This window comes from Nyctereutes procyonoides, unplaced genomic scaffold (assembly GCF_905146905.1).
Source record: "Nyctereutes procyonoides isolate TBG_1078 unplaced genomic scaffold, NYPRO_anot_genome, whole genome shotgun sequence".
Lineage (NCBI taxonomy): Eukaryota > Metazoa > Chordata > Mammalia > Carnivora > Canidae > Nyctereutes > Nyctereutes procyonoides.
Genome location: NW_026575043.1, coordinates 39797095 through 39823663, shown reverse-complemented (window position 1 = coordinate 39823663; position 26569 = coordinate 39797095). Strand labels below are relative to the sequence as shown.

General features: G+C 52.4%; 1 protein-coding gene and 1 long non-coding RNA gene across 6 annotated transcripts in view; one reads left to right on the top strand and one right to left on the bottom strand.

Annotated features, from left to right (window-relative positions):
* Positions 1 to 17614, top strand: part of LOC129507564 (uncharacterized) — a 33904-nt gene extending 16290 nt beyond the window's left edge. Inside the window, exon 3 of one of the 2 annotated variants that reach the window (XR_008664033.1) lies at positions 17060 to 17614. This is a non-coding gene — a long non-coding RNA (uncharacterized LOC129507564). Of the gene's footprint in view, positions 1 to 7433; positions 7506 to 17059 lie in introns of those variants that run through there. The other variant, XR_008664034.1, reaches the window with a different exon arrangement.
* Positions 6402 to 25526, bottom strand: PATZ1 (POZ/BTB and AT hook containing zinc finger 1). Of its 4 annotated transcripts, none has more exons than XM_055322050.1 (5): positions 23549 to 25520; positions 22086 to 22149; positions 15687 to 15858; positions 9378 to 9515; positions 6402 to 7903 (listed from the first exon to the last, which is right to left on the bottom strand). In XM_055322050.1, exons 1-5 carry the CDS (start codon positions 24817 to 24819, stop codon positions 7485 to 7487), a joined length of 2064 nt encoding a protein of 687 aa, XP_055178025.1. In that variant the 5' UTR covers positions 24820 to 25520; the 3' UTR covers positions 6402 to 7484. The 4 variants fall into 4 exon arrangements, with proteins under 4 accessions (XP_055178025.1, XP_055178026.1, XP_055178027.1 ...); XM_055322052.1 differs by having other exon boundaries at positions 7729 to 7903; positions 9378 to 9450; positions 23549 to 25522; XM_055322051.1 differs by lacking the exon at positions 9378 to 9515 and having other exon boundaries at positions 23549 to 25111.
* Positions 25527 to 26569: the final 1043 nt, after the last annotated feature.

The window sequence follows — 26569 nt, the reverse complement described above, 5'->3', positions numbered from 1 at the left end:
ATGTCCTCAATAAATAGCAGTTTTTGTTATAATGAAAGAATATTTGCAGAATTCCCCCAGGAAATTGTCTTTGTTCAGTCACCCACACTGGCCCCCACACTGGAGCACAGTCTGCCCTGACCTTCTTCTCAATCTGTTCTTCTTCTCAATCTGATGGTTGGCTGACTTTTCCCAGCAGCTCCTACACAGTCTGAAATGGTCCTCTTCTCCCTCACTGGCATGAAGGGATTTGTCACTTTGATCGTCTGTCAACTGGTATCTGGACTTCAGATACTTCAAGGCTGGTATCTGCCCATGTCCTTCCTTCTCTGAACCCCCTTGCTCCTCCCCCATCCATCCTACATCATCAAGTCCTAAGGGTCCTACTCTAATGGTATCTTCTCAGGCCTGGCTGGCACTTTATCCTTCTCCAAATCATCAGAACATTTATTTCCCCTCACCTCTCATGTTACATTCTCTCTTGTAGTCCAGACATCTGTTTATGTGTATGTCTCATGCATGGCCTGTACTACTCTGTATGCTTAGGCTCCTTGAGAACAGGAATTCAGTTTTTCTTAGCACACAGTAGCCACTCAGAATATCTGTTGAATGAATTAGTGGTTGCTCAGTGCCAAGCACTATTCTAGGTATTGAGAATACAGAAATGACAGAAATGAATTATCTTTGCATGAATCCCATTTGCAAAGGAACCTGGTCTCATATGGGGAGATAGATTCATAAAAACATGATGCAAAAGTAAAAATATGTGCAGAACGGGGAGATGGCACAGAGGGAGACACAGTAATGGAGCCCTGGGCTCCAGTCTGAGCAGCTCAGGATTCCAGTTGGCTCTGCCAACTTCATAGCTATGTGACATTGGCATTACTTGATCTCTCTGGTCCTCAATGAGAATAAAGTAACTTATACCACAGAGTTGTTGCCATACGTAAGGCCTCTTGCACAGAGCATGGCATATAGTAGTGATGTAATAAATGAAAACTCTCTTCTGGAGGAAGCAGAGAAAGCTGTATAGATGAGAGGCTATCTGAGCTGAGCTTTTTGAATAAAAATTCCTCAGGCAAAAGATAAAGACTTTATTATAGGCAGAGGAAACTACATGAATTGGCAAATAGTTTATAATCATCCAAAAAAAAAATTGAACACAAGCTCTGCCACTCATGGAGTTTGTGCTCCTTACCATGGGTGCCAAAACATTCAGCAGGCTCAAGGCACAGATTTTGACTCAGAAGAGGAGAAAATCAGAAGAGAATGCCCTTGAAGGAGGGAGGGGGATGTAAATAATCACGCAGTGATTGCCACAGGCTTTGACCTATGCCTAGTATGGACTGGCCCCAAGGTAGGGCACCAGATTTACAGAGGGCAGCAGAATTTCCCTGAAGCAAAAATAAGTTATTTTCCTGTTGTACCCATCCACAGTGATACAAAGAAGCTTTATTCAGAGGCACCTACCTCCACGCTGCCCTGTCATCAAAGGAAATGTGTTTTGTTAGGATAGATTTCTTCTCTTAGATAAATATTTGGCATTTCCCTTCACAGCAGTTTAGCAAGAGATGCAAATCCAAACATCTGCCCTCCACCTCTCCACCTCAGTGAGAACTGCTTCACAGGGTCTAAAGGCACCCTACACTCTTGGAGAGATCCAGAGGAGGGGCAGAGGTGGTCACAAGAGTGGGGAGAGGGGTGGGTAGCTCTGGTGGCGCAGCGGTTTAGCGTTGCCTGCAGCCCAGGGCGTGATCCTGGAGACCATGGATCGAGTCCCACGTCAGGCTCCCTGCATGAAGCCTGCTTCTCCCTCTGCCTGTGTCTCTGCCTCTCTCTCTCTCTGCATCTCTATGAATAAATAAATAAAAATCTTAAAAAAAAAAAAAAAGAGTGGGGAGAGGGGGAGTATGTAAGGACTAGAATTCCGGAGGCTCTGCTGCCAGGCATTCAGTGGCCAGGCATGATTATGTAAATTGGAAGAAACCCCAGCAGCCTGTTTTCTCCAAGGCCCAGGACAGATTTTAAAGATGCTGGTGAGAGAGGGCAGGTTTTAGGTAACTTCAGGGAGAGTGCTGACTATCGTCCTTTAAATATAAGAGGGGACATGACTATGGCATTTCCTCCTGCAAGGGGCACTCAAGAGAACTGTGAAATTCTGAATTCACTGCTCAAGCTAGCAGCCTGGTGCTTCATCCCTGGTGCTTTAGAGTCCAGACCTTTCAGAAAAGGCAGAAAGCACACATAAATAAGCCCCAAGGAAGAACTGAAGGCAGTAACAGAATTCATTCAGCATTTCCTCCAACTCCTTCCTTTTGCCAGCTCCCTGCCTACCCTCTTCTCTTGTCCTTCCTCATCTACTTCTACCCCCAAAAGGAGACCTAAATGAAAACAAAAGAACCAGAAAACTGGATAGGTGACCTGGGCTGGCAGTTCTTGTTCTGAGCACATTAGGCCCTTCTATGTGTGGGCTCGAGTTCTTGGAATGACCTTGGTTAGGGGATGTGGCATTACACTCTGCATGGATCGATGGATTGATCAGCAGACCAAGAAATCACAAGCTCTGGGTGTCAGAGTAGCTTAACTCACAGGAACTGTTAGCCTATGATAGGCTGGGACCCCAGTCAGGGTGAAATCCAAGATTTGAAATCAGGTGAAGGCCTGGAGAAATAGCCTTGGGCCATGGTCAGCAAACTCTAGTCTTGGGCCAAGTCCAGCCTGCCACCTGTTTTTGTACAGCCTGTGAGCTATGAATGGTTTTTACATTTTTAAATGGTTGGGGGGAAAGTCAAAAGAATATTTTGAAAAATGTAAAAGTTATATGAAATCCAAATTTCAGTGTCCATCAATGAACTTTTATTGGCAAACAGCCATGCACATCCGTTTATGTATTGTCTGTGCCTGACTGCTCTCACACAATGGCAGAGTTGAGTAGCTGTGACAGAGACTGTATGTCCCACAAAGCTGAAAATGTTTACCCTTTGGCTCTTTACAGAAAAAGTTTACCTATGTTCATTCTTATGAGGGTATAGTCTGGTGAAGGAGATACTGCAGGTAAACTAAATGGGAGCTTTTTGGGTGTTTCTTAATATGTTCATAGATACCAGTCCCTGTAATCCTCACAGCAGCCTTGTGAATGGGAACTATTTTCCTTGTTTTCCATACAATGAAAAAGAGACATACCTGCCAAAGGGCTACCCAGTTGGAAAGTGGTAGTGATGGGATTTGCACCCAGCTGGAGACCACTGTGAACCAGGGCAGTGGTGATGACCCAGAAGAGCAGTGGCAACAAAGGCTGAGAAAAGGCTAAGATTCAGATGCCCAGAGATGCACAGAGCTTTCCAGGTGGCAGGTGTTCCGTGGGTAAAGGTCTGGCGCTGGGATTGAATGGTGTGCATGGAGAATGGAAGAGGCTGAGTGGGAGCCCCCAAGCCGGTTGGGGTCAAGCCATGGCTCTCCCGAGTGGAGGGCAACGATGAAGAAACACTCTGGGCCTAGGTTCAGATCCTCAGCATGCCACTTAAAGCTGTGTGTTTGGGGCAAGTTGCTTAACTGTAAAAATAGGGCCTACCTCCTTAGGCAGTTTTAAGGGTACACTGAATTTAGTCTATGTGAACTGTTTATTTTTATTTTTTTAAAGATTTTTATTTACTCATGAAAGACACAGAGAGAGAGAGGCAGAGACACAGGCAGAGGGAGAAGTAGGCTCCATGCAGGGAGCCTGATGTGGGTCTTGATCCCGGGACTCCAGGATCATGCCCTGGCCAAAGGCAGACGCTAAACCGCTGAGCCACCCAGGGATCCCTATGTGAACTGTTTAGAGGGCAAATGGCACTTGTGTTAGTAAATACAATATATGTCATTATTATTAAGGTTATTATTGTCCAAAACTGGATGTGATTTGACGGTTGGCATAAATAAAGGCCTGATACATGGAAAAGGAAAGCACAAGTGGGGCCTTGTGCTTGGGGCATACCAAGTAGGAAATGTGAGATGGGAGCCAAGGAAATACAGAGGAGGCAAGTTGCTGTGCAGTCGGTTTAGGGGGTCCCCCAAGGATCTAGAGGGACAAACGCAGAAGAGAGCAGGAACAGAAGGAGCCAGGGAAGGGGCAGACATTCATTCTCACTCATGGGGAGCTTTTTGCCCAGTACTTGGTATGTTATTAATCCTCACCAGAATCCTTCTAAGTCAGTCCTGTCATCCCCACTTTATAGGTAAGGATGCCAAGGCTTGGAGAATTGCCAGGATTGTAAAAAGTATCTCACAAAGTATATCCTGAGACTGGGTACAGCCCCAGACCTGCCAGGTCCCCAAGTCCCACCCACTTTTACCTATCAGTGGTCCCATTTCTCCATAGCCCTCTATGGCAGGGTATCCTTGGTGCCATGGGGCTTCCCTCATCTCTGCTTGGGGCAGAGATGGGTGCTCATTGCTGTAGGGAAGTGAGACCTGTGTCCAGTCTATGCCCAGGTCATCAGGTAGTGGCTGGATAGGTTCCTGGTGTGACAGCTCTGCCTGGAGCAAATGACTTGGAGTGGGGTGCAAGGCAACCCAGGAGTTACCCAAGCATGAAGAGTACTTACCCACAAAGGGGCACTCCTTCTGCCACTGACCCTGACTTCCTCCATGGCTTTTTTCTACTCCACTGTGCAAATCCTTGACCTAGGGACATGGCAAGGTAAGGGCCTGCACTATGCCAAGCATGGTAGTAAAGGCACTCTCACTGGAGCTTGGGAATAAAGGTTCTGGAGTCTGAGTTTGTATCCTGGTTCTGACACTAGGTGACCTGGAGGCAGAGGGGGTGGGGTGCCCCTATATCTCTGAGTCTGTTTCATCTGCAGAAGTTGGTAATGGGACCAACTTCACAGGTTTTGCTGAGAATTAGGCACAGAAACTATTAGCCCACAATGGTCTCCTTTAAGCTTCAAGCCTGTTTTACTGAGGAGGAAACTGAGGCTCAGAGATTTGCCCATGGTTGACAGTGAGCAGATAATGGAGTTGGACAGCCAAAGCTCAGGCTCTTTACCCTTGACTATGGCAATGTTCTATGCAGCTTTCTTCCCTGTGGTCTGATGGGCACAGGTGGACAAAGGAAATACATTAGTTGGTGGGGAGGGGGCAGGCAGGGGGCCTCCTCTTGCTGCTCAGGCCTTAAGTGAATAGTGCTTTGGAAGAAGCAGCCTGCTTACTTTGTTGTTCCCCTCCTGCCACACACAGGTACTGCTTCCTAACTGTGGTCCCTACCTGTCCATGGACATGATGAGGGGCTGTGAGGGGGACAGGACTGATAATGACTTCAGATTAAGGCCTGGTTCTCTGCTTTAACGCCTGACGAGTGCCACCAGGTGGCAGATCTTGTGGTGGTCACAAGGCCTCAGCATTTTAGTATCACCCTTTCCTCTGACACTGACTGATACCAAATGGCCCAAGCCTCCATCCCACACATTCCACAGAAACCAGCAACTTACCAAGATTTCATGTAGATGGCTTAGAGGTGTTTTAAAAAATCCAGCTGAGTCTTTGCCTTAAACCAGAAAAATGTAATTAATGATACTAATGTGGGTCTTAGTCATTTCATGCTTTGTTTATTCCTCCTGGTCTGTGTTGATTTTTCTCTTTTATCACTCTTTTTCCTACTTCTTTGGAGGTTAAATGCTATTTCTATTAGTCTAGGGGTTTGCCTCTTCCTAGAGGCTTCTCAAGATGACTGGGCTGCTTTAAGTTGGCTAGCCCCCTCTCGCTGCAATATTTGCTCCCATTAAATTCCTCACTGTGCTCATTTCTTGCCCCTTGTTTGCTGTCCTCTTCCCGTCTTTCCTTCATACATTTACCACAAAGCATGCAACAACCTTTTACTTAACCCTACGTAACATGGGGTTTGGGGGGTTCACGTTGCTGAGCTTCTTAGAGCCCCTTGGCCATGAGAATTTTCTCCCTACCCATGTGCCCCCTTGGGTCTTAGCTGGTTGCTGTGCTGGGTCCTAACTCTAGGTCTTCTCTCCCAGAGCCCCACTCTCTGCCCTTCACCATCCTGGACTACCCTACCTACCCTCCATCACTATCACCACCTTGCCCAGTTTTTCTCCCTGGATGTTTTGTTACCTGAACTCATGGTTAAATCTGCCTATTTGTTAACTGTCTCTTTCCTAATAAGCTTCATGAGGATGTTCTGCTCACCAAGGGTGTCTGAGGCTGGGGCTGGCACACAGCAGTAGAGATAAGGAGTGAATATTTGTTGAACAAATGGGTGAATGCCAGCAGCTGAATCCTCAGTGGGAACGTGCACCTATCAGTCCCAGTGCAGTGGGTACAATGAGGAGGAAGAGAGGTCTCCTGGGATCCCACCCCCCAGATGCCCACCCTCTGGGTCCCAAAGGGCCCCCCACCCAAGGCTGAAAAACTGGACTCAGGGGAGCAGATACAGTAATGTACTAACGTTTTTAATACAGTCTGATCAGATCAATTCACATCACCAGGTCAACCTGGGCCTGCTCACATGTGACACAGCCGAGGTACACAAGGTCCCCACCTGCCAGCTCTCCTTCCTTCCTGGCTACCAACAACACTGAAACCCCCTATACCTCCCTGACCAGACTGGCATTTTTAAAATTTTGCATAAAACTATTTCTTCCATAGACCTCAAACAATCAACTAGCCAAGTTAATTATGATACATCTAAACAAAGTTTAATACTAACCCTAACGTGTGACTGCGGTTTACAAAGAGCTCTGTATCACCTGGGATAGCTTTCAGTAGCAATTCACTACAACTGGTCCTAAAAAATAATAACAATAATAATAATAATTAGAGAATTAAAACCCAACAGCAAGTTGAATGGTTAAAATCACGTAAGAACTGGAATTTGGGGTGGTGTGTCCTCAATAGCTGAGCTTGTCCTAGTAGCAAAATACTACCTCCAGGTAGGGCTCAGAAAGGTCTGGGGCCCTCCAGGTCAAGGGTCAAGCTCAGGGGCTCTAGGAGGACACTCACCCCATGGTCCATGGGATGCTGTAGGCTTCCAGCTTCCTTCAAAAACAGTTGGGCATCAGCATTGTGTAAGTGGGTGGAGACCCTAATGTGGTTTCTCTTGAGGGATATGAGAAGGGGGAAGGGACCCGAATCACTGAAGTCCCAGAATGCCATCAGGTGTGGGTTTGGGATTGGGGTCACTAAGAATTGAGCACCAGGAACTCCAGCTTCCGCCCATTAGAGAAACCGAGACTGGTGTTGCCTTGGAGGCCTATGTAGTGTTTTCTGCCCTTATCCCATACCAGGTCTTGCAGGTATTCCTGCAGGGTATCAGATGAGAATCTATTTCTAAAGACCACTGAGGGATGGGTGGTGGAAAGGGAGTGGGTGGGGTGACAGGGTGGGGAGAACGGGGAGTTAAAAACGAATAAAAATCTCTCAGCTACAGAACCCAAAGACATAACTTCCCTCCGCATTCACAGCATTTCTCAGCAGTCCCCAGTGGCCATTTCTGTGGGGACACAGCATCTGCCTCACTTCCCCTCAGGCCCCATGGGCTGCTGGTCAACCTCAGGATCTACTAAAGATGATGCAAACGCCGACTGGACAATCTGAAACCCAAACGACTCGAGAAGAGACATGTTCTGCTGGGGAGAGAAAGGTGAACCGAGGGCAGGACCCAGGTCCCCCAGAGGGCCCCCAAGGGCCCGGACATGCACCTTCTGGATGTGTTTGTTCAAGTAGGACTTAGAGCGGAAGAAGCTCCCGCATTCAGGGCAAGGGTACTTCTTCTCCCCGTCAGACTCCATTTTGTTTTTGGGGACTGCCATGTCACAGGAGAAGGAGCCATTGGTGCTCTGCTTCTCAGGCGTCTTCAGGTCACTGGCGTCCGAGAGGTCACCATAGGAGTCGGAGCTCTCAATCGGATCCTGATGTGAGCATTTCTGGCCTTCTAGGAAAAAACAAAACACATAGGAAAGATGAGGCCAGGCTTTGGAGATGCCTCCTCCTGGAGGGGTCGGGAAGGGCCAGCTCACAGGCCTGTGGAGGGCAGCGGATGGCCAGCCACCACCCTGGCAGAACCTACGGAGGTTCAGCTGCTCAGTCTGGGAGCCTGGTGTGCCTACGGGGTGAGACAGCAGGGCCCTGGGTCTGCCAGCCTCCCTCGCCGCGGACTCTTCATGCAGGTGCACGTGTATCGCTCACCACCATCTCAGCCTGCTTCAAGAAGAGGGTATAGAGAGGGGGCCTCCGCTGCTTCCATCCAGAACAACTCAAGGACCCCCAGCTCCTAGGCACTTTGTTGGCTGCCCCTGGGGGTAAGACGGCTGTTCTGAGGATGCTGAGCAGGTACATCAATGGCCTCACCTCCACACCAGACTAGCTGCACTCTAGCAAGGCAGAACCAGAGCCGAGAGGTCCTCAACCCGCGGAGCCCACTGACGGCTGAAACAGAAGCCAATCCTTTTCCCAATGCTGCAAAAACACAAGCCCTGTCCTAACCGCCTTCTTTCTGCCGAAACCCATCCAGGGCCGAGCAGCCAAAGCATAGAGATTAAAAAGCAACTTTGAACAACTCAGTCAGCTAACTGTCCCCACACAGGGCTCAGGACAAGCTGGGCCTCGAGACAATCCTCATCACTCTGCCTTGCCCTGCCCACACTGCAGTCCTCCACCAATCAGCAGCTTCCTGCCTGGATTCAGAGAGCCATGCCGGGAAGGGAGCTCTGTGATGGGAGCGTGGAGCATGCCATCTCTGCCATTTCTGCCATCTGCCAAGCCCCTGGCATCATCCCCAAGGCAACAACTTCAAATACCACAGAACAACCTGAATCAACAAGTGAAGGTGGGGCCTAGGGAACTCTCTGCAGACCAACTCCAAGTCAGAGGCAGTCACATAGCTCATTTATTGCCATGCATCTCACAAACGCAGCCAGAGGCCCTCCAGAAAGGGCCGCTCACAGCAACCAGTCACCCCTATAGAGGGGGAAGCCAGCCCTCGGCTCCCCCTTGTCCACAGGGTCGAAGGAAAATAAAGCATTCAGCGCAGCTCCACACCATCCTTAAAGGGCCACAGGCAATGGACAGGCCCAGAGTGACTCATCATGCAGGGCTCCTCTTCCAGCCTTGGGCCCGGGGCATCCCTGCAGGGCTCCAGACAGTGAGGGCTGGCCTGGAACAAGGGAGGAGGGCTAGGGAAGAGGAGGCGGGGGCTGGATCTTGGCAGTGCCCTAAAGCCTCACTCACTGCCCTGGAGTGAGATACCCACTGTGACTTTCGTCCTGGAGGCCACTGCCACTCAGATCTCAAAGCCTCCTTGAGGCGGCCAGCAAGCCGGCAGCCTTCCCGCCTCCCCACGCCCAGCCCAGCGCCCCCACAACACAGTCTGCGCAGAGAAGCAAAGTGCAGAGCAAGGGGTCGCTTGCCTTTGTTGCCATAGGTCCTGGCGCAGTGGAACGCTGCTCCCCCATTCGGGATGGGCTCCTGGTGCCTGGAGACCTGGGGAAGGGGAACACCGTGGTGGGTTTTAACATGGACCTTTAAGTAGGAGGCAGAGGAGAAACCTAAACAAGACAAAAGGAGATGAGATCCCGCGGCCAGCACAGAGATACCTCTCTGCTTCCCCCATGCCTCTCCTCTGGCCGCTCTGGCTAGCATTCCCAGGTCAGTTGCACCTAGAAGGGGCCCCCTTGTTGGCTCAAAAACGGCTGCAACCACAGGAGCCACCTGGCTCAGGATAGGTGGCACTGTCCTCAAATTGGCTTCTCTGCAGAGCCCACTCTGCAAGGCTGTGGTGGAGGACCCAGCCCAGCTGCCTGGAGGGATGACCTGAGATCCTGCTCCTGCCAGTGCTAGAGGCCAAATGCCTCTAGGCTTGCTTGATGCTTCAGTAGTGAGAGGTTGGAGATGTCCCACAGCCCCAGGTCAACTGCAGAGACTGCAGCTAGAAATGTAGTCAGAAAAGTCATGAGGCTCAAGGGCAGCCACAAGACTCCAATCAACAGAATGCCTGCTTAACACTTGTAAAGGTAAATGCACAACAAACCAGATGGAGGCAAGATGAAATCCCAAAGGAATGGCTCCAGGAGTCTCCCTTCTTCTACCTAGCAGGACATGTTCTATTTTGCTAATTTTCTCACTTTCAGAATAACTGGATTTAATAACTCTTCAGACCGTTTGAGGAACAACAGAAATAGCACATCATGTAAAAGGGGCTCAGTCAGCTCTTATTCACAGTCATCTTTTTGGTTTGGTTTTGGAGCATCCATCAGTTTCACTTAAGGAAGAAACAGAGATCATCTTTGTCTTTATTTTGGAGGAGGGGCAATCCAGCCATCTTGAAACTGCAGCAGCCCAACCGAGAAGCTCCGGTCAGTTTGACCCATGCAGTATCTCAGGCTGGGAAGAACAGATCTTGGGCCCATTTCCACACCAGCTGCCAAGTCTGTAGACATGAAACCAGGTAGGCCAGTCAAGGGATACTGACTTGGGTTTTGCAGGAAGTTGTGTCCTCCAACTGCACCATGGTCAAGGATCAAAAGACGCCTTCAGCAGGAACTAAAGCGTTTTAGCATAAGGTCCACTTGGAGTGCTAGTGCCCTTTAATCTACTCCAGATGTGGTTGACACATTCTCAAGTGCTTTTTATTCCCCCTCTAAAATTACAGTTCTAGGATAACAGTGGGATCCACTTTTAATAGGTCAGAGGCTGCAGAGTACTGTGTAATGTCTGCACAAGACTTGTTTTAAAAAATCTGATTTGGCATGGCCTTCCAAATACTGCTGGAACAGTAATAAAGGTTCACTTTCAGCAAGAGATAATGGTGTGCCAGCGCCCAACACACCACGCGCATTATTCTGTAGAATTCCCCCAGCCACCCTATGAGCTGGGAATTATTAGTATACTTGTTTCATAGATGAAGAAATAAGAGGGTTGGTAAGGTTAAGTAACTTGCAGGCACATGTGCAGCTACTATATGGCAGAGCATGGAGTCCAACCCCAGGACACGTGCCACTATGTGGTCCTTAAGCACTGAGCAAACTCTTCAATGGGCCCTGGCCCTGGGGACATCCCTTAGATTTCAGCAGTAGGTTCATTATCACCGTTTACACTTCTGTGTTTCTCTGCCATATTGGTGGGTTAGAATGGAAGCCACTAGCAGACAGGAGCTAAACTGTGGAAAGCTTATTTAACAAATACTCCTCTGATGATAGCAGTTGATGGTTTTGAAGGAAAGAAGGACTAAGTGAATTGTCCTTTCTTTCCTAATACAGCTACTTTACAGACCGGCTGGTCCAGTTACTGGTGTCCTACCCTGCCTAGTAGAGTGACCTGTCCTGTGCTGTGACTCAGTAGACTGTCTGGGGTCAATCACAGGGGACAGACTGGCTTAAGAGGGTCCCATATAGGGGTACCTGGGTGGCTCAGCGGTTTGGCACCTGCCTTTGGCCCAGAGCGTGATGCTGGGGACCCGGGATCTAGTCCCACATCGGGCTCCCTGCATGGAGCCTGCTTCTCTCTCTGCCTGTGTCTCTGCCTCTCTGTGTCTCTCATGAGTAAATAAAAATCTTAAAAAAAAAAAAAAAAAAAGGTCCCATATAAACATTCCTAAGAGGGAGGGCTGTTGTCAGGAATGAGGATATAAGACTAACAGGAAAGAGGACCTTAGCCCTGCCCCTGGGATTGGTGCTGTGGCCCCTGGCAACCAGCATAAGATATCAGGACTTTCGAATGACACCAGAACTCCACTTTAAAGGGGATTTTCTGGGACACCTGGGTGGCTTGGTGGTTAAGCATCTGCCTTCAGCTCAGGGCGTGATCCCAGGATCTGGGATTGAGTCCCACGTCGGGCTCCTTGCAGGAAGCCTGGTTCTCCCTCTGTGTCTCTGCCTCTCTCTCTCTGTCTCTTATGAATAAATACTTTTTTTTAAAAAAAGGGATTTTTGTTTGTTTTATAGTCCCTGTAGAGCCTCTACAGTGGTGTGAAGCCCTCTCCACAGTGTACCAGAACAGGTCCACTGAGATGAAAAGGGATGGGAAAGGAGGAAAGGAGCACCAAGAATCATATTTACTCCTTGTGGAAAGAGCTATACTAGGGGAATACAGCAGACGCTCAATGAAAATCTGCTGTGTTTTCCTGAAAAACACATGGCTAGGTCCTCTTGACTTTACCCCAGCTGCAGATTGTACTATCTATAGCAAAACCACATGGCAGGGTGGTAGGAGTAGATCCACAGCTGCCACTTAAAGCCCAGAACTTAAACACAGAGCAACTCAGCAGCCAAGTGTTGGGATAAAACAGAAGTCGAGTTTCTGAGAAGAACACATCTTTGAAGCCAGAAATATGTAGCTGGAATTCTGAACTCACCTACGCATTCACCCCTGATTAACCAAGAACCAAAGATGCAGCTTGATCCAGGCACCAGAAGGATGAAGGCAGTGAGCACACTTGTGACTTCACTACAACCAACAAACCACCCTCCCTTGCACTCCAGAGATGAAGAATTTATAACCAAATTTATAAGTACGGATCCTCCACTGCATTTTCTTGCTTAGTATGCTGGAATTTGCACTCCAGAAGCAAATCTCCTTTTGCAAGTTTTACGTCCACACAGGGGTCAGGGACTGCTTTCTTCTTGTCCAAACTCTGATCGGGTCTTGCCCAACAGAGCTGTGCTGGAGGGAGATACTAAGTAGGTTTGTATTAGCTCAGTCCAGGGGAATGGCAGGCTATCTGTGTTCATGACTGGCACAGGTGACAACTTGTATGCTCACCTCTGACCAAAGAGAAGGCTTCTACCTTTAACCAATGATGTTGGAGTTCAAATGTTGAACTGTCATTCTGTCAAAGGCAGATTTCCAATAATTTACAAAGGAAGGAGGAAAATCATGGTGATTTACCAGGTCCTTCTCTCCTTTCCACCATTCAACTCAACTCATTTCCTTGATTTGCAAATAGGGAAACAAGCCTTTCTAGCCATTGTTAACTCCTTCCACTACAAGTTATCTTCCTCTACAGATGGTATGACCCACATCCTGGTATTGGTATGTCTCTAAGACAAAGACAAAGTCATCTGTCTCAAATGTGGGGCTAGAGCAGCCAGGCTGCCTCTGTTCTTCTTATTCTTCATGGGCAAGAGTCATTTGCATGGCAGACTGGCAGATCTATAAGCAGTTAAGTCGAATGCTTGAGAACTGTTGGGATTGAAGGGGGTTGAAAGGGCACCTGATCCAACGTCAGCCATCTGACCATCTGGCTGACATCAGCCTTTGCTTGAACCCTTGTGGAGATAAGTGTACATTCATTTATTTGTGCACCTCTTCCTGTATCAAAGCCTTGGTGGTGGGCAGGATGAAGGATGATTCAGTTTTCTGCATTCTGACTCCAGGGTCTTGATGTCTTTGGTATCCTTATCCTTTTCCTGGACAAACTACCTTCCTCTTCCTCCTTTTTCTTTTTCTTTTTTTTTCCTCAGGAGTCATCTCCTCCTATTTCTGCCCAACAAATAAGTCTTGAGGTAGAAGCTTGATCCTTCTCTTCTGATAAAGATCAAAATTGTTCTTTCCTTCTGTATGCCTAGGGAGGGCTGGACCAGAGCCCTCTTTTGTCTTCTTGAAGGAATGGGATTTCCCATTCTGACTCTAGGACTCAAAGGTGTTTAGCCTATAATCCAGATATAGTCTTGGCTTTACTGAGAAAAGGTGGGCTCTGGTTTGACTCTTCTGGTTCCCCCAGACCGGTCACATGGCCTGTGGCTGCTGCCCAAGTCTCGACATACAACAGTTGTTGGCTTTGCCACATCAGCTGTCTCCTAACTGGGTCGACTTTCCCTGCTGTTCCCTGCTGCTCTCAGCTCTTCTTTCCTCCTGAGCTGGGCCCCCGGGGGCTCTGGCCCTGGGCCTCCCGTCCAGTTCTTGCCCCACTCTGCAATCTGAGCTAAGCTCTGAGTTTCTTTTTCTTTTTTTTTTTCTGAGTTTCATCATTAACATCCTTCTCCGCTCTCACTGGTTTCCTGCCTCTGGTCTCTGACCTCAGTTCTCAGATGGAGAACTTAGGCTTGAAAACTTTATCAAGCACCTGCTGACTGCACATTGCAGGTTTAGTTATTTGTGAGGAGCCAGGGGGAGAGGGGTGCTGTCAGGAAGCCAGGTTAGGATGAAACCAGATAAGAAACCATCTTTTTCTAGAGCTGGGGCAGCCACGGTCAAGATGGTCAGCCACAGCCTGATAACTCCCTGCACACACAATCCCACTGCTCACTATTCAGGGGAAGCTCCTGCCAGAAAGGGTTCGACTGACATGTCAGAAAATAGGACGGAAGCTTAAGCAGTTTTTATTACCGCCTCCCCCGCTATCATAGCAGGTTTCCTGGTGGTACAAACATCAATGTCTATGGCCTTCATGGCAAACTCCAGGTGTGCAATCCCAGAGAGGGACCCAGCTCCAGGGCATGAAGAACACTCAGCTACTCAGCAGTCTTTCTCTACCAGTGACCTCAGGGCATGTGGAGACAGCACAGGCACCCAGAGACTCCAGCCAAGACTGCAAGGGTGTTGTGCCTGGTCCATACCAGAGTGTCAGCCAGCTGTGTCTTTCCTAACATGGTTACAAAGCATAAGGCCGGGACTTCCCAAGTGGGTAGCTTCTTGCGGGGAGTTCAGAGAACTTTGACCTACCTTGTCTCCTGGGATCATCACAACCACCCTAGGCGGTGGGCAAGGTGGGGTGTTCTTAACCCCTCTTAAGTGACGAAGAAACCGAGGCTTAGAAAGGGAAAGGGAGAGCTCAAGGTAACAGAGTAGGGCCAGGTAGGAGGGGTGTGGACTAAACACTGGATCCCCTAACCACCTCAGTCCTCAATCCACTAAGCCATACCCAAGACTTCCAGAGGCACTGGGACGACACTGTCCCAGAAGAAAGGACTTCCCAGCAACGTCCCCACCTGGCCAAAGCAAGCGCACCATGCAAAAGCATCTTCACACCCACCACAGACAGCTGCCCCGACCTCCTTCAGCACAGATACGGCGCAGGCCTCCTCCACTGACACTGTGCTTGCACAACACAAACCTTAGCCCTCCAACCACCAAAAAGCCTTGGCAGAAGCTCAGGGGCAGGCCTGACTTCATCACGACAGCACTGAGGCCACAGAGCCAGACCACACCTAGGCCAACCTCAGCCTCAAGCGCGCTGACCTGCTCAGAGCACCTTCCACCTTCCTGTCTCATCAAGACCACAGTCTACCTGGGTTTGGGCTCTTTTCTGACCGTTCGTTAGAAACTTTCTGCCCCTTGTCCATCTCCAGACTCAACCTCCTTCCTTGGTTGTTGAAGTTCACATGCCAGTGAATCAGCCAGCAAAAGCCCTCAAGCAGGACCGCCTTTTTCCTACTTTTCAGTGCCTAATGCCTCTCCTACCAACCTCAGGAGTTCCGTGGTATCTACAAAATATATCCATCCTGCCATCCACACAGCACATGTTATGAGCCCAGGTTTGGAAACAGTACTCTCCTTCTGTTGCCATTTGCTGATCTCTTGGGAACTCCTATTCCAAGCATTCCAAGTATGGAAAGGAAGAGGTGTAGCTAGCTGGGCAATGAAGGTGTTTATTGTTCAGTGGGAAGGGAGGGCCAGCTGTGCAAGGAGTGGAGTCTGAGGCAAGGTGATCAAGACACCCCTGGCCTCCCATGCAAGCTCAGGCCCATCCCCTGGAAGTGAGGAAATAGCAAGGAGATTACCTCGGTTACAGATGCTGCAGAAGTTGCTGGGTCCCTCACTGTGCTTCTTCAGGTGGTCTGCCATGTACGCTGCCCGCAAGTACTTCCCACACACCTGGCAGGGCACCTTATCTTCATGACAAGCCAGGTGGGAGCGCAGCCGGTCTCGAGTGGCGAAAGAAGCATTGCAGGTCTGAGGGCAGAAAGGAAAACAGAATGAGGTGAAAACTGGCATTCCACTCCTGACTCCCCACCAAGCACACCAGGAAACAATGTTTTGGACCAACACATGGAATCCCTGTATAAAGAGAGCTGAATCCCTGTATAAAGAGAGCTTTACGTGCTGCCCACACTTTCTCCCCAGAATGGCAAGTAAGTTGCTCTTATTTCCCATGATGCCCCCTCATGAGACACTTGAGTTGGAATTCTTGGTTCCAAGTGGTTACTACAACATGCCCAGAACATGGTACACTAAGTTTCACACTCCTTTACAAAATAAAGATGAGGCATTCATTCATTCTTAAACATGAAGAACTGACTTTAGTTGGACGGACTATAACTGAACTTACAGAAGTAAATTGGCATATGAACAGACCAGTCTTCCTGTTCTCCATCCTGGATTTTCCCTACTTGCTTTATACAAAGAATTCAATTTATCCACTTTATTCAAAAGTGACGTTAGTCTTGGCCACAGGGGAATGAAAGCGAAGGCAGGACAAAGCACAGAAATTACTCCTTGTAATATTCTTGTGAGTTTGTATTGAGAAAGCAGCCCATAAAATGATAGCACGTTAGCAATTCTGCTAACGTGAGAATTAGCAGAGAGAAAGAAGGCCACATGATTCAGAAGCATTTATGATGTCAAGCTGGGGAAGTGCTGGTAATAACAAGAATGATACCACCCCACATTGATCTAATACGCATTCTATGCCAGGCAGGCACCATGGTTAGCCTTTCAGAGACACTGATCCCATGCAATCCATCCTTATAGGAGCCCTCTGAGGCACGCTGGTTCTCACTCTCAAAGAGTGTGGCCATAGAAAGCTGTGGTATGAGCACCAAATCCTAGCCAGATCCCAGGAGCAGATGACTCAGGAGCTGTGGGTCAGCACCAGAGCCCTGGGAGGCAGCCCCAGGTCCTCAGGTATTTCCTATACCTGAGGGCTTACTTGACTCAGTCTCAGTCCCTGACCTCCCCACAACAGTCCTTCCTCATCTGGAGGTTTGCTCAGGTACTCCAGCCTTGGAGGTCACAGAATGTCAGGGAAGTCCTTGAGGGAGTTCAGTCTGGAGAGTTTAAAAACTATTTGGATTCCATGGAGATGTTTCAGAGTTTCACGTTAAGTTTGATTCATTGTTCTATGTGTGTATGTGTGTGTGTTTAACTATTTTAGAACTCCCAAGAGAAAGCAACATTCACCTTCAGAGCAAATGTTAACCTACTGAAGACCCACCACCCCATTAGGTCACTAGAATGGAGCTGTTCCTGCTAACAGAAGCACTTCCTGAGATCCCGAGACCTCGAGGTAAATGTCTGAACGCCATTACCACGTACAAATGTTTATCTCCTTACTGTACATGCTCAAAGTGAGAAACCAGTGTATGCGATACTGTGGAGGCCAAAGATGCTGCTGTTCCTACTCCAATCCCCAATGTCTGTGTGCATCAGGACAGGCTCTCTGGCTCTCAGTCATTGTCTCTTAAGAAATGGCTGCATATCTGAACAGAACACCTTATGCTAATGAAATACTGCCTTTATCTGTTTTACACATTGAGTTTATTCATTTGACAAATGAGGAAACTGAGTTTGGAGAATGATTTGCCTGAAGTACACGACTCAGCTGCTGGCCAGTACCCTGCTTCCCCTCCCAGCTTCCCTGAGGTATTTGTCCCTTACCACTTTATAGCCAGGCGGACAGAGGCCGAGAGGGGATACAAGATGGCTGGAATATGAACCAGCCCCTTGTGCCTGTGCTCTGCCCATTTCCAGACTCAGCAGGGATAGCTTCTGGTGAGGGAAGGGTACTTATACTTTCTAACACAGTGCAGGGTGGCCAGGACTCCCCAGAAAGGGAGAGGTGACAGCATTTGTGCAGAGAAACTCGAACACAGGTGACTTAGGAAACATCATAGGCACTTGGGTCTTGGGCACAGGTGGGCCCCTCCTCAGTCAGACTTCTGGACCCAATCACCAGCAAAAGTGTGTGTGGGGGATTCCATCTTCCACCCAGCCCACCTGCCTGTAAACCAGAGCAAGGGTGCCAAAAACACCCCGGGGAGAGAGGGGTACACCTGACAATTATCTGGGGATAATTTGCCAGCTTTGCCAACCAGTGACCTGAGGACCAGCCCTCCAACAATGAGAGGCAGTGTGGTCAACGCCTAAGATCTCAAAGGAACCAAACATGGACAAGGTGTAAGAAATGTGAAAGCACACATTCAGAATTCCAACTTCTGTGGTCCCTGGGAGAGGCGCCACTAGAAGGATGTGAAAGCGATGCCTTGTTTCTCCTGCCAACCTCCTTTGGGGTCTGTCCTTTAAAGCACAGCCTGTCATATTGTGCTACCTAAAGATAATGGACAGCCAAACTTCAATTATCCACAAGTGGATTATCCATTTGAGGGATTAGCTAGGCAAAATTAAAATCTCAGACCAAGCCGACTTCCCCCACCCCCTCCCTCTTCCATTGATTATCTCTGAAGGAATGAAAGCTAACTTTACCCTGAGCAAACATAATTAGGAATGTAAATCTGCTGCTGGGGAAAAACCTCCCACAAACACAACAAAAACTTTCACTATATTACAAAGCCAAGCTGGAGTTGGCTTCTCTGTGCCAGAAGTGACCCTTCATGGCTACAGTCCCTAGAGTTTTGGTGGGGAATTGTCAAAGTGTAAGTCCGAGTCTAGGCCTGTCAGAAGTTTAGACAACACAGAACATAAAGAGCTTGGTCACACAACACAGAAGAGTGGCCAAAAGAGAGATCTCAAAGAAGGGGATACCTAAAATCTATATACTGGGGGAACTCGGGAGAAAGGCGCTTCTCATCCTGGAGACAGAGAGAAGACAGTGCGACCCTGATGGGACAGGAGTGGGCCAGCATAGCATGCTCTGATCACCACTGATGTTTGGAATGGCCACCACCTCCCCCTCGGCCCTGTGCACAGACAGCCTGTTGTTAGGAGCACATCTGCCAGGTCCCAGCCCAGCCACCCTGAGCTTGGGTCTCCTCTGATCTTTCCCATTCAATACTGAGTCCCAGCCATACTCCCTTCACTCCCCTAACAGTTTCTCCCCATCCCAGAATTCCTAAAGCTTTTCCTCCCCAGGGTTAAGCAACTCAGGAATGGTGCCCAAATGGTATCAGGGCCACTAGTGCACAGCCAACCTTTGGTGGCTTTTGTGGGGGGATGGGGGTGTGGTCTTAAGCAGTCTTTTTTATAGCCCTGGAAGAGTAAAGGCAATACATGGAGGCCCAAGGCCATTGGCCTCGCTGGTCCCTTTCTTCTTGGGGCTGTCAGCTCCCTTGTTCCCAATTCAATTAATCCCTTCTCTAATGAGCTACCCCAGCCCAAACCATCCCAACTAGCCCCTGAGAAGTGAGGCCACTACAAGTAACAGGAGAGGTCTTGAGTTGCTCTAGTCTCTTGGCTTCAGGCTGAACTCCATGTGGGGGAGATGGCCCAGCCCCATTGTAGTTATTAGGCTAGCAGTGCCTGAGACATCTGAGCCAGTGAGGGGCACTCAGGCCAAGCCCTGGGGAGATGTGTGTGTCACTGCCAAGCCTGAGGCTTCATGCCCCGACACTCAGATGGTCTTTTCACTCAAGCTGGGGCACCAGTGTCCATAACTGGCCCCTTCTGTCATCTGTGGTATTAGGAGGGGTGGAGAGGTATAGCTCGGGCCCAGCTCTTACCCAGGGAACCAATGCCCAGAGAGCTATCTCTTCACCTCTGATGCTTTCAGAATACACACCATGTAAAACTCATGCCCCTGTTGTTTAACCAAGCCCAGGCACACTGGCCAGCCAGCCCAGACAGCCCAGCATGTCTGCACCTGCTGGCTCATCCTTAGGGGAGTTCTGGCTAATGGGGCTGGAGGTAGGGGCTGCAGGTCTGTAAATGTTGGAGGAGCAGGGCAGGAGTGGGCTCGTTACGTACACCAAGGGACAATGATGTCAGTGTTATGACAGAGATCAAAGACAAAACACACAAAGCCTCAAATGTTAGAATGAAAACTTTTATCATCACTCCTGTGACCCCCGTGGAGGCTGGGGGCAGGGGGCTAAAGGGCATATCACTGGGATCTAAGGTGGGGTCTACACCTGCTTTATCAGCCCCCAAAACAATATACTGGGGTGATCCAATATAAAGCTACTGGTTAGTCTAGTTCCTGAGCAGACCTGCTAATAAACCTCAAAAACACAAAAGTCTAACTCACTAGCCAGAAATAAAAGCAGGACCTGTCTGAGTGGGAAGGGACAAGGGCGGCACAGGTTGACCCAATCTCCTCTGGAGGGGGACTCATCCTTAGAGGAGGGAGGGGGATAGCCAAAGCCCACACCTTACGGGAGGTGATGCTAAGGGAGGGAGAAGCACGTAAGCCCGTGACTTAGTTCTTGGGAAAGCACCAACCCCTAAAATCACCCAGGCAAGGACAGATACCTAGGGGTGCCAACTGTTAAAGGGGGGAGAAAAAAGCAAGAGAACCCAGAAAGAAACCTACAGCCTGTGGGGGGACCCAGAAAGGAGCTCCTTACTACCCCTGGGGTCCCTGAGCTGGGAAAGACTACAAATCACACAGGAAGGAGCTGGGCATGGTGGGCAGGAACCATTTTGCTGGCCTCTCCCAAAAGCAGGGGTCTCAGAGCAACCGCCATTCCCGTTCCCCTCCACAGAAAACCCTCTCTGGGGAGGCCCCGGCTAGCCTACAGGCCACTGGGTAAAGGCCCGGCTGCCCTCTGAGGCAGTCCAGCCCTGCCTCAGATATCCCGGCGGGGCTGGGCAGAAGAGAGCGCTGCTGGAGTGTGCTGGGCCCAGGTTTTCGAGGGCTGGGAATGATTTTTTTAGAGAAAGGGAAAAGGCGGTGTCAGGAACCGAATGGGACGACCTCCACAAAGCAGGCTGGGCAAAGTCCCATGATGGCAGGTCGCTAGGAAGAGATTCCAGGGGCGGCAGGCCGCTGCTGCTCCCAACCCACACCTGGAAAAAGGGCAGAGAGTGCAGGTTACCCCCCTCGGCCACCGGGCTCACCCCCACTGCCCTCTGGGCTCCTCCTACTCTGCCAGGCTGCTCAGCACACTACCTGGGAGAGTCACAATGTGCTCTGTGATGAGAGACTCAGAGACAGAGAGAAGGCAGCAAGGCACAGATGGATCCCAGCATGCCCACCCTAGGTCATTGTCCTCAGGGGAGGCCGCCTGGCTGGCTGTGAACAGCATCCACACCTGGGCCCTGGGGGCTGGCTGCCCTACCTACAGCACATCCGTTCCTCCCTGCAGGTCTCCCTGAACCCCTCCCTCCTTGCCACCAACAGGATAAGAGAAGCACGTTACTCTACCAGAAGCTATAACAAGCACCCCCCCCTACTCTCTCCCCCTTGGATGGCGGGAACGTGGCAGGGGAGGGAAGATAGCCAAGGAGAAGATACAGGTGTTCCACACAGGAATGCTCAGTGGCCAGGAGAGGAAATTCAATTTCCTGGGTACCAAAGGGCCCCCAGATACTGTTGAAACAGACACACCAAGGGTGAGACTTTTGCCCAGCCTTCCCTGCTACACAGAGCTCACCAGGAGAGGAAACCACCTTCCTCTCCAGTCCTCAGAAGCCCTGGCTGCTTGCACACATGGCTCAGATGGGTTAAACAGGTGCCAGTGAACGAGACCATTCACTCTTGTCCTCCTTTGCTGTCATTCCCACTGCCACCCCTCATGCCCTGAACTCAGGGGACCCCAGAAAGTCAGCCTGCCTGGCTGACAAGGGAAAGAGCTGTTAGCTGGACCACCAGGAGCTCTTTACAAACCCTTCCCTTTCCGCAGTGGCTCCTGCAAACTGCTGGGAACCAGAAGCCAGGCCCAATGGGGAGCCAGTGCCCCCAGGACGACACTTGTGCAACGTGGCCCACCGTCCAAGGAGCTGGCAAATGCCAGGAGAGGAAAGCCAAGCAAAAGAGCGAAGACAGAGACAGGGTGGGAACCAGGACCCAGCAACCAGGAAGGAGGGACATCAGCGGTGGGGGGGAGGGGGCCAGGGGGGAAGAACAAAGGAGGAAAGCATATGGAGGCTGGAGGGACAGAGGGGGAGGTGTGCACAGCAGTGGTGGTCAGTTAGCGGCCCAGCACACACATCAGCTGGCTTGTGGCTGGGCTGGGAGAACAGCAGCATTCTCTTTCAGCCCATCTCGTCCCGGCCCCGACCCCTACCTGACACTTGTGAGGCCGCTCAGAAGTGTGCACCTGCTTGATATGTCCATTCAAGTGATCAGGCCTGGAAAAGAGAACCAAGAGACACTTTAAAACAAGACCTTAAAAATGGGGCCAGAAACCTGGCCAGACCCCCGACCCCTACCTACCTACACACACACACATACCCCCCCCCTTCCCATGGAGAGGACTCCCTCTTCCCCATCCCATCCCAACAAAGACAAAGTCACCACCCAGCTCCACAGGCCCAGGCCTCTCTGCCCTGTTTTTCTCTAGAGGGGGAAGGGAAGTGAGTGTTTGTCTCTGACCTTGCCTACCCATTTCCCCCCCAACCCCCACCCCCAGAAGCTCAAATGATTTCTGGGACCAGGGGAGGTGGCTTTAGAATGAGACAAGGCTGCACTGCAGCCTTTCTGGAAGGGGGTATGTGTGATTCATTGTCCAGACTAAAGCCCCTTAGAAACTGAGTGTTCCCCTCCCCCAGCCTCTCCCACCAGGGCAGCCAATGAATGCCACCCGGATGGAATTCAGTCCCCAGAGGCCACAGGATAGAGCCTTAAGTCCCCAGCTGGGCTGGTAAACCAGATGCCCGTGGAGCAGGTGGGCAGGGGCTGCCTGACCGGTAAGACTGGTTCCTGGCTGGGGCCCCTCCAAGGGAGTTCTCCATCCGTAGGTTCACAGACACACAAACTCCTCAGTATCCAGGCAAGTTAAAACCAGCCTTTTATTCTGAATATTATCTTACAAGGAAAAGCAAAATAACCCTCTGCTCCCAGACAAGTCTTCAGTTCCCTATCAGGCTCGCTAAAAAGTGACTCTAAAAACACACCCTCTCTGTCCTGAAAGCATAAAGGGCATCACTGGGTTCAGTTAGGCTCTGGAACCACCAGGTCGGAGTAGGTCAAAGATTTTGGTGCTAAGAGACTCGGTGCAGAACTCTGTGCTCCATGATCCCAGGAGGTGTGAGGGCCGAAGCTTGAGTCTGCCTACCCAGGATGGCTGGTGCCTGGGGAGGGGGGAGGATTTAGTAGCATGGAGTATAAGGAGTCCCAGATGCACTTGTTTCACTCCCTCCCTGGGCAGCCATTCAAGCAGGGAAAGTCGCTGGAGGAAAAGCCTCCAGTCCCCAGAGGGGGCCCCACGCCTGGTGCCAGAAACACAAAGGGAGCCCAGGGAGAAGAATGGTGAGGCCCGGTGGCTGTGGCCTGAGGAATCCAGCCCCTTCCCAAAAGGCCCAAAGGAAGACAGACAGTAGGGCACGCCTAGTGCCAGAGAACTTCCCTGCAGGAAGAGAAAGCAGCTCTTGGCCACACAACCGGGGCCAAAATACTCTCCCCAAACCTGATGTGGCCCTAGAGGATCGAGTGACCCCCACAAATCCCACACATCCCAAATCTCAGCAAGAAACTGTCCCATGAGCCAGGAAGAGAACAGGTCACGGGGTAGGGGGCACTATTCCTCACCTGGAGAAGCCTTTCCCACAGCTCTGGCAGATGTAGGGCTTGCCCACCGACCCATCGTGGGACCGCACATGGTAGGACATGCGATCTTTTCTCTTGAACCGCAGCCCACACACCGGGCAAGAATAGGGCTTCTCTCCCGAGTGGGAAAGCTTGTGCCGATTGAGATGGTACACGTCACGGAAGATCTTGCCGCAGATCTCACATGCCACCTGCTTCCTGGTCCGGCTCCTCTTTCGGGGGCCATCGGGGTCCTCAGAGATGGGGAGCCCATTCTCACCCAGCCTGGGTGGAGGAAGGTCGATATAGCCCAGCTGGAGGCTGGTGACACCATGCTGGGCCTCATGCTGCCGGAGCCGGTTGGCATCAGTGAACACCTTCCCACACAGGCCACATGGAAGGATGCCCGCCTCCCTCAGGCCCCCTGGGGACCCGAACATTGAGTCCAGCAGGTTGGCCTTCCGTGGGCGGCCCCGGCCTCGCTTGCCAGTCAGGGGAGGGGCACTGGATGCCACATTGGGGAACGGGGAAGTCAGCAGTTGGGGGGACAGGGGTCCAGCCACCATGGGCAAGCGGTCCACCCCAGGTAACACAGGCAGGGAGGCTTGGCTCGCAATGGCTGCACCAGCAGCCCGGGCTGCCTCCTCCTCGGGCTGCATGCTGCCTGCGATGCCATTGCTGTTGGCTGCCAAGGCTGCCCCGTTGGTCATGTCCAAAGGGAAGCCCAAGTCCGAGGTCCCAGGGGGACGAAAGAGCATGATGTCTGCCCGGGCAGGGGGCACCAGGATCTGCACATTAGACTGTTTGATGACTTCCTGACAGATCTCAATGACCGACCTCATCAGTAGGAACTTGGCAGCCGTCATGAGCTCGGGGAAGCTCTCCAGGCGAACCACGATGCGGGAAGTGTACGCGAAGTCCAGGATGTCCCCGAACACCTTGGAGCTTATGGTGTGCATCTCCAGCTCCCGGCTGCCCCCAGCCCCGCCGCCTGGGGCCGCCGCTGCGCCCCCCACGTCAGCGGGACCCCCGTCAGCAGCTCCGCCGTCGCCCAACTGGGCGCTGAACACCGACTCAAAGTACTCGCTGCAGGCGGCCAGCACGGCGCGGTGCGCGGGGAAGCTCTCGTCGCCCACCCGCAGGAGCACGTCGCAGAAGCGCCCGCCGTTTTTGCGCTGCTGGTTCAGGTTGTGCAGCATCTCGGTGCTGTGCCTGCTCACCTGGTAGGTGTAGCAGCCCGATGGGCCGCAGGAAGCGTCGTTCACCCGCTCCATGGCCGCCGCCCCCTCCCCACAAACCCGGCCGCGGCGCTCGCTCGCCCGCCCCCCTCCCTTCCCCTAGGCAGCGAGAAGCCTGGCGCAGCGGACGGATCTACACTCCCCACACGTGCCGGCCCGCGGCTCTGTAGTCTCGCAGGTGCGCCGAGCGCACACGCCCCCTGCCCGGATCGGACTGTCTAGACCGCAGGGCGCACCACCTCCCACATAGCTGCCCCCACCCCTGCTGGACCGAGCGCTCCTCTCTCCTCGCCGCCTGCCCGCCTCCCCTTCTAGGTCTACCTCCGGGGGGTACGCGAGCAAAGAGGTGCGCCCCTCCCGCAAACGCGCCTGCCACCTCCCCTCCCGCCCGCCAGGCGGCGCCGGCGCGCAGCCAAAAGGGGCGCGCGCGCGCGGGGAGGAGGCGGAGGGGTCTGCCGCGCAGGCGTGCGCGCGCGCGCCGCGGCTTTCCCGGGCCCGCTGGGGGCGCGCGCTGCGTCCCCTGCAAAGCGCGAGCCGGGGCGGGGGCGCCGGAGCGGAGGAAACAAAAGGCGAAGGCGGCGGCGGCGGGGCGTGCACGGGGGCGGCAGCGCGGGCCTGGTCCCGGAGCCTGGCGGGCGGTGGCGACGGCGAACGCTGGAGCGAGCGGGCAGTGGCGGCGGCTGGGTGGGCCCTTCCCGGGGCCGGGCGAAGGCGGCGGCGGAGCGGCGGCGCTGCGGCCCCGGCCTCCGTGTGTTCGGAGCGGAGGAAAGATGGCAGCGGCTGCACTTCCTCTTGCACTTTCACCCCTGGGGGGAGGAGAAGGAGGGGGCGATACCAACAACACCCCCCCCTCTCGCTTGCAAGGCAAAAAAAAAGAAACGGCGAGCTCGGCGTGGGGGGCACCCGGCGCCCCCGGCCCTGCACGTGCGCACCCGGATCCCTGGTCCGGGCCGCCCCGCGCTGCAAACTTTCCACTTTCTTTGTGCCGAGCGCCCCCCCCCCTCACCCAGCCGAGGATGCACGTCCCCCCTTCCCTATTTATACACCCCCCCCCGCAGCTCCGCTCCCCCCGCTTCCTGCCCCCCCTCCCCATTCCCCAGCTCCGCCAATGCTGGCGCAGACTGAGCCCCCGTCCGGCCCCCGCCTCCCCACCCCGCCCTCGGGGCCGGGGGCTGCAGTCTCAGCCCCCCCGGACCAATGCAAACGAAGCGCCTAGCCAGCAAACCAGCTCCCGCTGTCCCTCCCTCCCCGCCGAGAGTGGCGGCGAGCGGACGGGAGGAAGGGGTGAGGGACCGAGGGGTGCAGACCCGGGCCCCCCAGCCTGTGGTGTGCACCCGTAAGTCGGGCGGGCGTCGGTTACCCTTCGGAGCCCCACTTTGATGCGCCAAATCCCCAGAAGTCGCCCGCGACCGCCTTCCCGCTCGCAGCGCCAGCGAGGGCCCGGGGTCCTGGCCGGGGGCAGGCCGAGCCTCCGGAGCTGCTGCTGCTGCACCCCTCTCACTGGCCGAACCGAGGGGGCTGCGTGCCCGGGAGAGCTGCGGAGAGGAGGCCACCGTCCAGCCCTTCTCCCAGACCGCCACACGTTGAGCTTTGTGCCCCGGGGAGCGGGAAGTCACTGGCTCGGGGAAACGACCACACAGAGGCAAGGGCGGTGGACAGGAACGGGGGTGGCTCCGCGCACCCCGGCAGCCCCCAGACAGCCGGGGGTACTGGCGGGCCCGGGGAGCGCCGTAAAGCCTCCCGAGGCCGGGAGCATCCCCAGCGCCCGCAACCCAGAGAGTCGCCG

Bases quoted from the DNA above. Each gene is read 5' to 3' on its own strand.
- PATZ1 (XM_055322050.1), bottom strand. From the start codon at position 24,819: ATGGAGCGGGTGAACGACGCTTCCTGCGGCCCATCGGGCTGCTACACC. The intron at 15,859-22,085 runs GTAGGGGTCGGG...TTCTGCCCTCAG, and splicing joins AGCGGCCTCACAAGTGTCAG to ACCTGCAATGCTTCTTTCGC. The intron at 7,904-9,377 runs GCAAGCGACCCC...GTTTTTTCCTAG, and splicing joins CAGGACCTATGGCAACAAAG to AAGGCCAGAAATGCTCACAT.